The sequence below is a fragment of the Erythrolamprus reginae genome, chromosome 4 (genome assembly GCF_031021105.1).
Source record: "Erythrolamprus reginae isolate rEryReg1 chromosome 4, rEryReg1.hap1, whole genome shotgun sequence".
Taxonomy (NCBI): domain Eukaryota; kingdom Metazoa; phylum Chordata; class Lepidosauria; order Squamata; family Dipsadidae; genus Erythrolamprus; species Erythrolamprus reginae.
Genome location: NC_091953.1, coordinates 7,305,549 through 7,318,039, shown reverse-complemented (window position 1 = coordinate 7,318,039; position 12,491 = coordinate 7,305,549). Strand labels below are relative to the sequence as shown.

The following is a 12,491-nucleotide window of genomic DNA, read 5'->3' as shown; positions in this document are numbered from 1 at the left end:
TTTATTTATTTATTCATTTGTCCAATACACAAATACATAGGAAGAAAAAATAGACATGTAGTAATATATATAAGGGTAAAAGTGAACTTAGAGGAGAGGATATATGAAAGGAAGAGAATATATATGATAGGTGAAAGAGAGGAAAGACAATTGGACAGGGAACGAAAGGCACACCAGTGCACTTATGTTACGCCCCTTACTGGCCTCTTAGGAACCTGGAGAGGTCAATTGTGGAGAGTCTAAGGGAGAAGTATTGGGGGTTAGGGGTTGACACAATTGAGTCCGGTAATGAGTTCCACACTTCGACAACTCGATCGTTGAAATCATATTTTTTAGAGTCAAGTTTGGAGATGGATAGATCCATCCTAAGATAAAATACAGGAAATAGTATAAGGGCCGACTAGATGGACCAAGAGGTCTTTTTCTGCCGTCAGTCTTCTTTGTTTCTACCCATTGCAGAGCTGAAACCGGCTTCCTGTTTTGTTTCTCTCTTGGTTTTGGTCGCAGTCTTCAGAGAGGCCTACAGAGAGTTCAGGATCAAAGTTGCAATTAATTCTAACATTTCTGTGATATTTCCAACATCAGAGGACTTATTTGCCCGGAGAGCGAATGTCTTTTCTTCCTATCCCTCGGGGAAAAACCCTTTCATGATTGTTTCAAGCATATCTGCTCCAGGCAATTGAATGACTGGAAGCATCGTTTTCGACAGCAAGGAAGGAAAATTAATATGGAAGAAGACCAGAGAAGAATTTTTAAAAGAAAAGAAAAGAAAAAAAACCAAAGTCTTCTGAGAAAACAGATACTCCCCAAATGGAGAATAGACAATCTGGCTCATCCCAGATATTGCTTATCTGCCGTCCTCAGCATCCCTCACATTCTAGGATTGTTGAGAATTATAATTCAGCCACATCCAGGAAGACAGAGAAGGGAAGAAAGGAGGCGCAGGGCCACGGGGTATTTGGAGGGGTGGATTGAAGAGAGGGAGTGGGCAAGGGGAAATATTTGTTTGCTCGTTGGGGTTCAGATGCTGCTTCAATGAAACAGGGCTCTGAGCAATTTGCAATCCCTCCTTGGAACGAAGGTTTACAATAAAAGATGGCAGGTTTAAATGAGAAAATTGTATAATATAATGACTGAAAAATTGCAAAGAACAGTCACATGTGGATAAGATTGGGGAATAAAATGTTTTCCTTCCTTCCTTCCCTCCCTCCTTCCTTCCTTCTTTCCTTTCTTCCCTCTCCCTTTTTCCTTCCTTCCTTCCCTCCATCCCTCCCTCCTTCCTTCCTTTCTTCCCACTCCCTTTTTCCTTCCTTCCTTCCTTCCTTCCCTCCATCTCTACTTCCTTCCCTCCTTCCTTCCTTCCTTTCTTCCCTCTCCCTTTTTCCTTCCTTCCGTCCCTCCATCCCTCCTTCCTTCCCTCCTTCCCTCCTTCTTTCCCTCTCTCCCTCTTTCCTTCCTTCCTTCCCCCCATCCCTCCTTCCTTCCCTCCCTCCCTCCTTTTTTCCCTCCCTTCTTCCCTCCCTCCCTCCTTCCTTCCCTCCTTCCTTCCTTTCTTTCTTCCCTCCTTCCCTCCCCTCTCTCCCTCTTTCCTTCCTTCCTTCCCTCCCTCCCTCCCTCCTTCCCTCCCTCCCTCCTTCCTTCCTTCACTCCCTCCCTCCCTCCCTCTCTCCCCTCCTCCCTCCCTCCTTCCTTCCCTCCTTCTCTCCTTTCTTCCCTCCCTCCCCTTCCTTTCTTCCCTCTCCCTCCCTCCCTCCTTCCTTTCCTCCCTCCCTCCCTTCCCTTTCCTCCTTCCCTCCTCCCTCCCTCCGTCCTTCCTTCCCCCTCCACGTTCCTTCCTTTTCCCCCTTGCTCTCTCCTTCCTTCCCTCCTTCCCTCCCTCCCAGATTCACATAACAATCATGTGACTAATTTAACAACTGCAGTGATTCACTTAACAACTGTGAAAGAAAACTGGTAGAATAGAGCAAAATTCATTTTAACACTTGTCTTCAGGAGTCCCCAAACTTAGCAACTTTAAGGCTTGAATTCTGGGAGTTGAAGTCCACAAGTCTTAAACTTGCCAAGTTCGAAGACCTCTGGTCTTGCTTAAGAACCCGGAAATTTTGGGTTCATTTGTGGTCATACATCTTTCCATTTATAAGTCAGTTCCAGTCATTCTGGAATTTTTTCTTCATTTGCTAACTTGGATGAGGAGCTTGCCAGATTTTCAGGAGCATTTCATTTCATCGCTCATTATCCAGTCGTGTTATTCGTATGAATAAATACAAATTAACTTACTTAAATGGCAGCGATTGTATAGAATATCCTTAATACGCTCCGTTGATCAAAACTCTCTATTTAGACTTGGATATTTCTCTTTAATTTATTCAGGGTGGTATTTTATACCTGCCTGCAGCCTCTGTTATTGGGGAAACAAAAATCAAAACTGCCAAGATTAAGGATTGAATTCAAGATTGCAATGAATATGTGCCTTTCCTTTTCCTTTTAATTAATATTTTTATTGATTTTTATAATATAAAACACACACACAACCTATTACATATAACATGTGCTCAGTGATCCCACCACCAGACAATCAATCATACCCCACCACCAGTTGGGGGCATTTCTTGTATAAATCATTTAAACCCAAGAGGGAAATATTTCTTTACATATTATAGAGTGATTCCAACTTGTTTCTTATAGCTTGGTCTCGGATCCTACTCGCCATATATCGTCTTACCTAATATGTGCCTTTCCTTTACCCGGTTAAGAATCTGGGTTTGTCAAGGAAGGGTGATTCTCCACTGCATCTGGAAGGAGAGTCCAACATGGATTATTCTCTAGCCCTATTGGTAGAGACTGAGTTTTAAATTAACATATTTAGAGATCAACTGTGGCTGGGCATAATTAAGCTAATGGGGCTGCTGTTAAATTGTCAGCGTTCTTGCCTCTGGGCGTGGAAGTTTATTTAGGTCCTCAGCAGTCTGGATTCAGGCCCGGCTACAGCACGGAAACTGCTTTGGTCGCGTTGATGGATGATCTCTGGCGGGCTCGGGACAGGGGCTTGTCCTCTGTCCTGGTGCTCCTTGACCTCTCAGCGGCTTTCGATACCATCGACCATGGTATCCTTCTGTGCCGGCTGGAGGGGTTGGGAGTGGGAGGCACTGTTCTTCAGTGGTTCTCCTCCTACCTCTCCGGTCAGTCACAGTCAGTGTTAGTGGGGGGTCAGAGGTCGACCCCGAGGTTTCTCCCTTGTGGGGTGCCTCAGGGGTCGGTCCTCTCCCCCCAGCTTTTTAATATCTATATGAAACCGCTGGGTGAGATCATCCAAGGGCATGGGGTGAGGTATCATCAATATGCCGATGATACCCAGTTGTACATCTCCACCCCATGTCCAGTCAACGAAGCAGTGGAAGTGATGTGCCGGTGCCTGGAGGCTGTTGGGGCCTGGATGGGTGTCAACAAACTCAAACTCAACCCAGACAAGACGGAGTGGCTGTGGGTTTTGCCTCCCAAGGACAATTCTATCTGTCCGTCCATTACCCTGGGGGGGGGGAATTATTGACCCCCTCAGAGAGGGTCCGCAACTTGGGCGTCCTCCTCGATCCACAGCTCACATTAGAAAAACACCTTTCAGCTGTGGCGAGGGGGGCGTTTATCTAGTCTATCTGTACTTATAATACAGAGTCCAGAAAAGGTCTGTATGCATTGTGAGCGAAGGGAAGGGAGAAGTTACAGACTAAGAAATGGTATCTGAATAAGGGCAATGACTTTGACTAGAATCTAAGAAAGAAGATGTTAATAAACCGAACAACTGAAAATACAAAATCACCGGCAACATAAACATTATATCTGGTACACCAAAGTAAACATGGTGTATAGGGCACTCGGTGTTCTATAAGGAAGCCTTAATTATACGTGAGAATTCCCTGAAGTCAGAAAAATGGAAAACGAGACGGAGTATAAAGTGAGCCAAGCATTTATGAAGGTCTCCAGTAAATCCACTAAACGACACAGAAGCGATTATGGCATTATTGAATTCTGGTAAACCAATTAGATGCTTCTTACTTCTTCCTCCAGAAAGATAATTGGCTTTGAAGAGGTCACATTTCTCATCGAAACTATTATATGGAGGAAGAGGAAGAAGAGGAGGACGGAGGAGGAGAATGAGAAACCAGTAGTGGGCCACGGCCCAGGGTGGGTGACCTCTGCCCTAGTTGGTCAAAATAGGAAGCACCATATCCACCCCCGTCCCAGTTAAAAGCGGTGTTCCCCAAGGTAGTGTACTGGGACCAATGCTCTTCATTCTCTACATCAATGACCTTTGCGATTACATCACAAGCAACTGTGTCCTCTTCGCCGACGATGTAAAACTCTTCAACACCACCGATAACACAACTACTCTCCAAAAAGATCTTGACGCTGTTTCTGAGTGGTCTAACACATGGCAACTCCAAATCTCAACTAGCAAATGCTCTGTCCTACACATTGGGAAGAAGAATCTGAACTCCAAATACGAACTGAATAATCAAATTATCACAGATAATCCCCACTTGGTTAAAGACCTTGGTATACTAATAACAAAAGATTTAAGTGCCAAAGCCCACTGTAACAATATAGCCAAGAAGGCTTCAAGAGTTGTAAACCTAATCCTACGTAGCTTCTGCTCTGGCAATCTCACACTACTTACCAGAGTTTACAAAACTTTTGCCAGACCCATCCTCAAATACAGCTCATCTGTTTGGAACCCATATCGCATCTCAGACATCAACACCCTTGAAAATGTCCAGAGATACTTCACCAGAAGAGCCCTTCACTCCTCCACTCGAAATAGAATACCCTACGAGACTAGACTTTCAATCCTGGGCCTATAAAGTTTAGAACTAAGACGCCTTAAACTAGATCTAAACAAGATCATATGCTGCAACGTCCTGCCTGTCAGCGACTACTTCAGCTTCAACCACAACAACACAAGAGCACACAACAGATTTAAACTTAATATTAACCACTCCAAACTTGACTATAAAAAATATGACTTCAGTAACCGAGTTGTCGAAGTGTGGAACTCATTACCGGACTCTGTAGTGTCATCCCCAAATCCCCAACACTTTACCCTTAGATTATCCACGGTTGACCTATCCAGTTTCCTAAGAGGTCAGTAAGGGACGAGTACAAATGCAGTAGAGTGCCTTCCATCCCCTGTCCTATTGCTCTCCTATATCTCCTATACCTTTTTTCTATTCCTGTATCTCTTCTTCTATTCTTTCATTGATATGTACTACTGTATTACTATATCTTCTTTTCTATTATTTCTTAGATATATTTTACTATGAGTATCTCCTCTATAACCTTCATCATGTATTTTACTATGTGTATATAGATATATACCCACTAAAACCCTCATTGTGTATTGGACAAAATAAATAAATAAAATAAAAATAAAATAATTATCATCTCTCTATTGTAGCCTGTTGGCCATGAGCCTCTCCAGCAGCCAAATGAGTTCAGGAGGTGGCATGGGAGTCAGGGTCAGCATCAGTGATGGGCTGCTGGTTACACGGTCCAGTGCTCCAACTGCGCAAAATTTCTGTTGCTAATTGAAACACTTGTTGAGGGAATTTAGTCCTGTTTTATGAACGTCCATACCACAGTTGTTAAGTAAATCACTGCAATTGTTATGTAAGTAACAAGGTTGTTAAATTGACTTTGCCAGTGAGTTTTCTGGTCAGAAAGTCACAAAAGGGAATCGCATGACCCCAGGATTCTGCAACCGTCATAGATATGAGTCAGTCGCCGAGCATCTGAATTTTGATCATGAAAGGTTATAAGTGTTGAAAAATGGTCATGTCATTTTTTACAAATACACTGGTACCTCTACCTACGAACGCCTCTACTTACGAACTTTTCTAGATAAGAACCAGGTATTCAAGATTTTTTTGCCTCTTCTCAAGAACCATTTTCCACTTACAAACCCGAGCCTCCGAAACTGTAACCGGAAAAAGCAGGGAGAAGCCTCTGTGGGGCCTCTCTAGGAATCTCCTGGGAGGAAACAGGGGCCGGAAAAGGCAGGGAGAAGCCTCCATGGGGCTTCTCTAGGAATCTCCTGGGAGGAAACAGGGCCAGAAAAGGTGGGGAAAAGCCTCCATGGGTCCTCTCTAGGAATATCCTGGAATGAAACGGGCAGAAAAGGCAGGGAGAAGCTTCCGTGGGGCCTCTCTAGGAATCTCCTGGGAGGAAACGGGCAGAAAAGACAGGGAGAAGCCTCCGTGGAGCCTCTTCAGGAATCTCCTGGAAGGAAACAGGGCTGAAAAAGGCAGGGAGAAGCCTCCGTGGAGCCTCTTCAGGAATCTCCTGGGAAGAAACAGGGCCTCCACCCTCCCTGTGGTTTTCCCAATCGCACACATTATTTGCTTTTACATTGATTCCTAAGGGAAAAATTGCTTCTTATTACCAACTTCTCTACTTAAGAACCTGGTCACAGAACGAATTAAGTTTGTAAGTAGAGGTACCACTGTATATCTGTATGTAACGCAATGCTTAATCACATGTGAAAGAACATTAAACCCTCCAGAAAACATGTTTCCCACAGGTATTAATATATTTCCTTTATATCGTTTTTAGGTCAACGGCACAGAGATTGAATATGAATTTGAAGAAATCACATTGGAAAGGGTAAGTTAATTACTGCTCACCCTGGAGAGACGTTGTTAGAAATACAAATAAAGCAGCAGGTTGGGAAAAGCAGCCTTTATTTTCCATTTAAGTCACTTGAGTGGAAGTCATATTATTTAGAAGGGAGAAGTGCCTATCAAACCAGATTTATTACAGGTTTGAAATCTCAAAACTGCTGCCTGCCTTCCACTGTGGACATAAACTGGTCATAAACTCTCTCAACTTCTGCCCTCAGGAAGCTATAGGGCAGAGTTGGGCTGCTCCTGGTGTGGGCCACGCTACAGAGTGGTAGTAAAATTGGGAATGCATGCGCAGCTATGCGCCCTCAGTGGGTACATGCATGCCCCATCACGAGTAGTGTTGGGCGAACCGAACCTGCACAATTTGGGTCCATACCGAATTTTGTGGTGTTCGGCATGCCGGACCCGAACCCGAATTTTTTTTTAAAATTGTGCTTTAGTCCGACGTTCGTGCTGAACACCGCAAAAGCCACCACCCGGCTGTCATCTGCTGAGAAAAGGAGGAGGAGCTGGGCGCCAGTGGCGGCGGAGGAAGGCGAACACCGGGGAGCTGTCGGCCAATCGGGAGGCTGGGAGGGAGGCACAAAGGAGCTGGGGAATCCCCCGAAGAGATTCTGGGGGCAGAGCTTTGACGTCACGTATACTGGCAGGTTGCTAAGGATGCCAAAGTGATCACTTCCTGCCTTCCATGGAATCCAGGAAGTGATCACTTTGGCGTCCTTAGCAACCTGCCTGTATTCGTAACGTCAAACTCTGCCCCTGGAATCTCTTCGTGGGAGGGATTCCCCAGCTCCTTCCAAGGTCTTTTCATGTAATTTTTAAAATTATTATTACGAAAAAGAACACTGCAGCAGCGCTGCAAGCAAAGGGAGGTCTTTTCATGTAAAATTAAAAGTTTTTATTTTCACATGAAAGGACCTCCCTTTGTTTGTGGCGCCGCTGCGGCGTCCTTTTTCGTAAAAATAAAAATAAATAAAAATAAAAGTCTCCGAGTCTGCAGAGAGGGGTGGCATACAAATCCAATAAATAAAATAAATAAATAAAAAATCCATAAAAATAAAAAACGATGGGATTCTGGGGGCGGAGCTTCGGTGCCACAAACCGTTCGGGTTCGGCCAAATTTTGCACGAAGTTCGTCCGAACTTGCCAAACCCAAACACCGTTGGGTTCGCCCATCACTAATCATGAGATTTGGCTTCTACACATGCACCCAAAGTCAAAACTTGTGTGAGGATGCGAGTGAGATTTCAGCAATTTTCGCCCATTTTTTGCTTCTGTGCATGGAAGTCCAATCTCCTCTTGAAAGTCTCAAGTGTTGGAGCTCTCACAACCTCCACTGGCAAGCTGTTCTACCAGTTAATCACTCTCACTGTCAGAAAGTTCCTCCTTACTTCCAGGTGGAATCTCTCCTTGGTCAGCTTCCATCTGTTGTTCCTTGACTGACCCCCTCCTCTGTGTGGCAGCCCCTCAGGTATCGGAACATTGTTATCACACCTCCCCTGGTCAGGGGCGGGCTTCTATTCCCAGCCCCACCGGAATGGGCTGGGAGTGCGCCCCCTGTGCACCCCTGCGCCCAGAGTGCACAGGTCCCCTGTGCGGTATACTCACATGAGGATGAGATTTCCGGGTTTTTTCACTTCTGCACATGCACAGAAGTGAACAACACCCGGAAATAGCGTAAAAAAGGGTAAGTGGCCGTTTGCTGCTGCCGTTTGCCCAGCTTGCCCCCCACACACACATGTGCCTGTCATGGTGGCTCCCTGCCACCTTTTGCCCTGCCTGCCCTGGTGCCTCTCACGGCAGCGGCTGCCTGCAGCCTCCGGCCGCCTTTTGCCCTGCCCGTCCCAGTACCTCTCTCGCGGCAGCGGCTCCCCACCATCACCCACTCCCACCCGCCATGCCGCACTGCAAGCGGTCCGCCAGGTCCTTACCTTGCCTGCAGGGGCACCAGCGGTATGGTGTGGCCGGAGATGGACAGCCGCCGGAATGGCGCAGGGGCATGCGCAGAAACAAAAAACTTGGTAATTTTTTACCGGAATCACTCATGCATGCATGAGCAACTGGACCCGGAACGGGCCTATGTGATCTGCTTTCCCCAGTGAAACCACCATTCCGAACGTTCCGGCTGGAGCTCACCCCTGCCCTTGGTCCTTCTCTTTGCTAGACTAACCATGCCCAGTTCCTGCAACCTCTCTTTGTATGTTATAATTTCCAAGCCCCTTATGATTCTGGTTGCTCTTTTTTGCACTTTCTCTAGAGTTCCAATGTCTTTTTTGTAGCGTGGTGACCAAAACTGGATGCAGTACTCTAGGTGTGGTCTAACTAAGGCTTTATAGAGTGGTATTAGTACCACCCTGGTCCTAGATTGTATCCCTCTGTCAATGCATTGCTGGCTCATATTTAGTTGGTTTTCCAAGATCCCTCTCGTATTTCTTCTTTGTTCTTAATTTTAATTTTAACTTAATTTTAACTGTTAATCTATCCATTTCTGCAGTTTCTAATATTTTTTTAAATTATACTTTCATCTGTAGGGATCTCTTCACAGAGAAAAACGCAAAAAAATAAAGGGAACACTTAAACAACGCAATATAACTCCAAGTAAATCAAACTTCTATGAAATCAAACTGTCCCCATGGGAAGCAACACTGATTGACAATCGATTTCACATGCTATTGTGCACATTCAACTTTATACAGAACAAAGTATTCAATGAGAATATTACATTCATTCAGATCTAGAATGTGTTCTTTGAGTGTTCCCTTTATTTTTTTGAGCAGTGTATAAGTTCAAATCCCAGTGAGAGGGTATGGCTAGCTGATGAGGCCAGAACAAGGCCAGAATAGAAACATAGAAACATAGAAGTCTGACGGCAGAAAAAGACCTCATGGTCCATCTAGTCTGCCCTTATACTATTTTCTGTATTTTATCTTAGGATGGATATATGTTTATCCCAGGCATGTTTAAATTCAGTTACTGTGGATTTATCTACCACGTCTGCTGGAAGTTTGTTCCAAGGATCTACTACTCTTTCAGTAAAATAATATTTTCTCATGTTGCTTTTGATCTTTCCCCCAACTAACTTCAGATTGTGTCCCCTTGTTCTTGTGTTCACTTTCCTATTAAAAACACTTCCCTCCTGGACCTTATTTAACCCTTTAATATATTTAAATGTTTCGATCATGTCCCCCCTTTTCCTTCTGTCCTCCAGACTATGCAGATTGAGTTCATGAAGTCTTTCCTGATACGTTTTATGCTTAAGACCTTCCACCATTCTTGTAGCCCGTCTTTGGACCCGTTCAATTTTGCTAATATCTTTTTGTAGGTGAGGTCTCCAGAACTGAACACACTATTCCAAATGTGGTCTCACCAGCGCTCTATATAGTGGGATCATAATCTCCCTCTTCCTGCTTGTTATACCTCTAGCTATGCAGCCTAGCATCCTACTTGCTTACACATATATACACATAGACAGACAGACAAACAGACAGACAGATAAGTTGTCGATATTCCCTTAGTTATTAAATTTCTATAGAATGGGGCCAACACAGAATTATATTCCCATCACAGTGAAAATGATTTAACAAGATTTCACCAGATCCATCACAAAGAATAATGGGAAATGGCACAGGATAATTCTGTTCCCTGAGTTATTGGGGCATTTTTAATCATCCTTCTTTAATTAGAGTATCAAAAGGTCATTGAACAGCTCATGAGCCTCTCAAGATAATGTTTTGGAATGCCCGGATTGTTTTGAATGGATGTACCCAGTGATTCATTGCTACTGAACGAAGCCCCATGCGATTCGTGCATATCATTGTGGCTTGACCTGGCACAGATAATGGATTAGCCTTTGTGTTAACTTGCAAATGATCGAAAATGAGTGTTTGCTCGCAGCCTTCCGCAAAAAGCCACAGCTGAAAAACAAGCACAGGACACAAAATACCTCTTGCGTAGTTTGCAAACGTGGTCGCAACCAGACTCTGTGAGTCACTGGCAGTTTTAAAAGGAGAAAAAAAATCCAATTATGTCTATCACCAAAGGAAGGGGAGGGGGTTGGTGGAAATTGTTGTTTTTCTCCTGGACCTGTCAGGAGAATAATTGGGGGTTCCAACTCAAGCTGAGGTTGCACGAGAATAAATAGAAATGAGATCCAGATCGCTGTGAAGAAAGAAGAAATGTTTATTCCTAAAAGCAAACAGATTGCCGTTAGGGGAAACTGAAGAGAAACGGAATAAGGCAACATGGTTAAATGCTGGTAGTCCTCGACTTATAACCAGAGGAGGGCTGCTAAGGGTTTGCAACGGTTCAGGAGAACCTCTGGCTAAGATTGTGTGCAGTTTGGAGAACCCCCAAATCCTACACCTGGCTGGCCCCACTCTGCCCCATCCAGTAATGGGCAGCCAAAATTTTTACTGCCACACTGTGGGTGTGGCTTATTTTGTGGGTGTGGCTTAATGGTCATGTGAGTGGGTAGGAGTGGCTTACTGGCCATGTGATCAGCTGGGAGTGGCTTGAACGATCACCGTCGTTCAAGTGAACTATTAAGTCCTCGACTTACAACAATTTGCTTCATGTTTCCCCCACTCTCCTTCCTGGGTCACCACCCCCACTGTCTCAGGCTGGGTAGCTAGGCGAGGTTTCCAGAACTGAACACAGTATTGCAAATGTGGTGTCATACAGCTATGCAGCAGGATCACAATCTTCCTCTTCCTTCTTGTTATTCCTCTAGCTATGCAGCCAAGCATTCTACTTGCTTTCTCTACTGCCTGACCACACTGTTCACCCATATATTTTCTAATAGTTAATAGCAGAAAGGATAACTGTAAACATATATCAGCAAAAGTCAGGGTATGGCTTATTTTGTGGGTGTGGCTTAATTGTCATGTGACTGGGTAGGAGTGGCTTGGGTGGGAGTGGCTTGCCAGCCATGTGACCAGGTGGGAGTGGCTTGAACAATCATCATCGTTCAAGTGAACTGTTAAGTCCTCGACTTACAACCTTACCAGTGTCGCTCGCTGGGGTAATAATTTGTTTCGCGTTTCCCGCGCTCTCCTTCCTGGGTCGTCCCCCGACCTCAGGCTGGGTAGCTAGGCAAACAGGTGCTGCCAGAAGCATAAATGCTGCCACTGCCGCTTCCACCCACGCCTTCTGCTTGCACGGGAGGTGGCCGTGTGAGGCTGGAGGGGAGCCAGGCAGGAGAGAGGAAAAAAGGAAAGAGGAAAAAAGCAAGGAGCGCAGACGCAGCAGCACCAGCAGGGGGAAAAAGGAGAGACGAGACGAGACCAGTAATCCAGGAAGTGACAGCCACCAATCTTTCAGTAAAATAATATTTTCTCATGTTGCTTTTGATCTTTCCCCCCAAATAACCTCAGATTGTGTCCCCTTGTTCTTGTGTTCACTTTCCTATTGAAAACACTTCCCTTCTGAACTTGGCATCCACGAATCTGTCTAATACTGCCTTGAAACTATCCAGGCTGACAGCTGTCACAACCTCTTCTGGAAGTGAATTCCATAAATCAAGGACCTTCTGGGTGAAGAAATATTTCCCTTGATTTGCCCTCGCTTTCTTACCTATGAACTTTAGGGAGGGCCCCCTCGTCCTAGTATTGTATGATAGAGAAAACAGTTTTTCTCTATCCACTTTTTCTATCCCATGCATGATTTTATACACTTCGATCAAGTCACCTCTTTGATCAAGTCTTTCAAGGCTGAAGAGACCAAGGCGTTGCAATCTGGTTTCATAAGGAAGGTGCTCCATTTCTTGGACCGTGTAAGACCATGTAAGTAGCAGCCCATCACTGACATTGAGCTGGCTCT

The 12,491-nt window shown here is 44.9% G+C and overlaps 1 protein-coding gene across 7 annotated transcripts in view; it reads left to right on the top strand.

The window, feature by feature from the left end:
• Positions 1 to 12,491, top strand: part of DLG2 (discs large MAGUK scaffold protein 2) — a 1,028,485-nt gene that overhangs the window by 781,760 nt on the left and 234,234 nt on the right. For all 7 annotated transcript variants that reach the window (XM_070749573.1, XM_070749577.1, XM_070749578.1 and 4 more), the window contains one exon: positions 6,604 to 6,654. In XM_070749573.1, the coding sequence (XP_070605674.1) occupies positions 6,604 to 6,654 (51 nt within the window). The remainder of the gene's footprint in view (positions 1 to 6,603; positions 6,655 to 12,491) is intronic.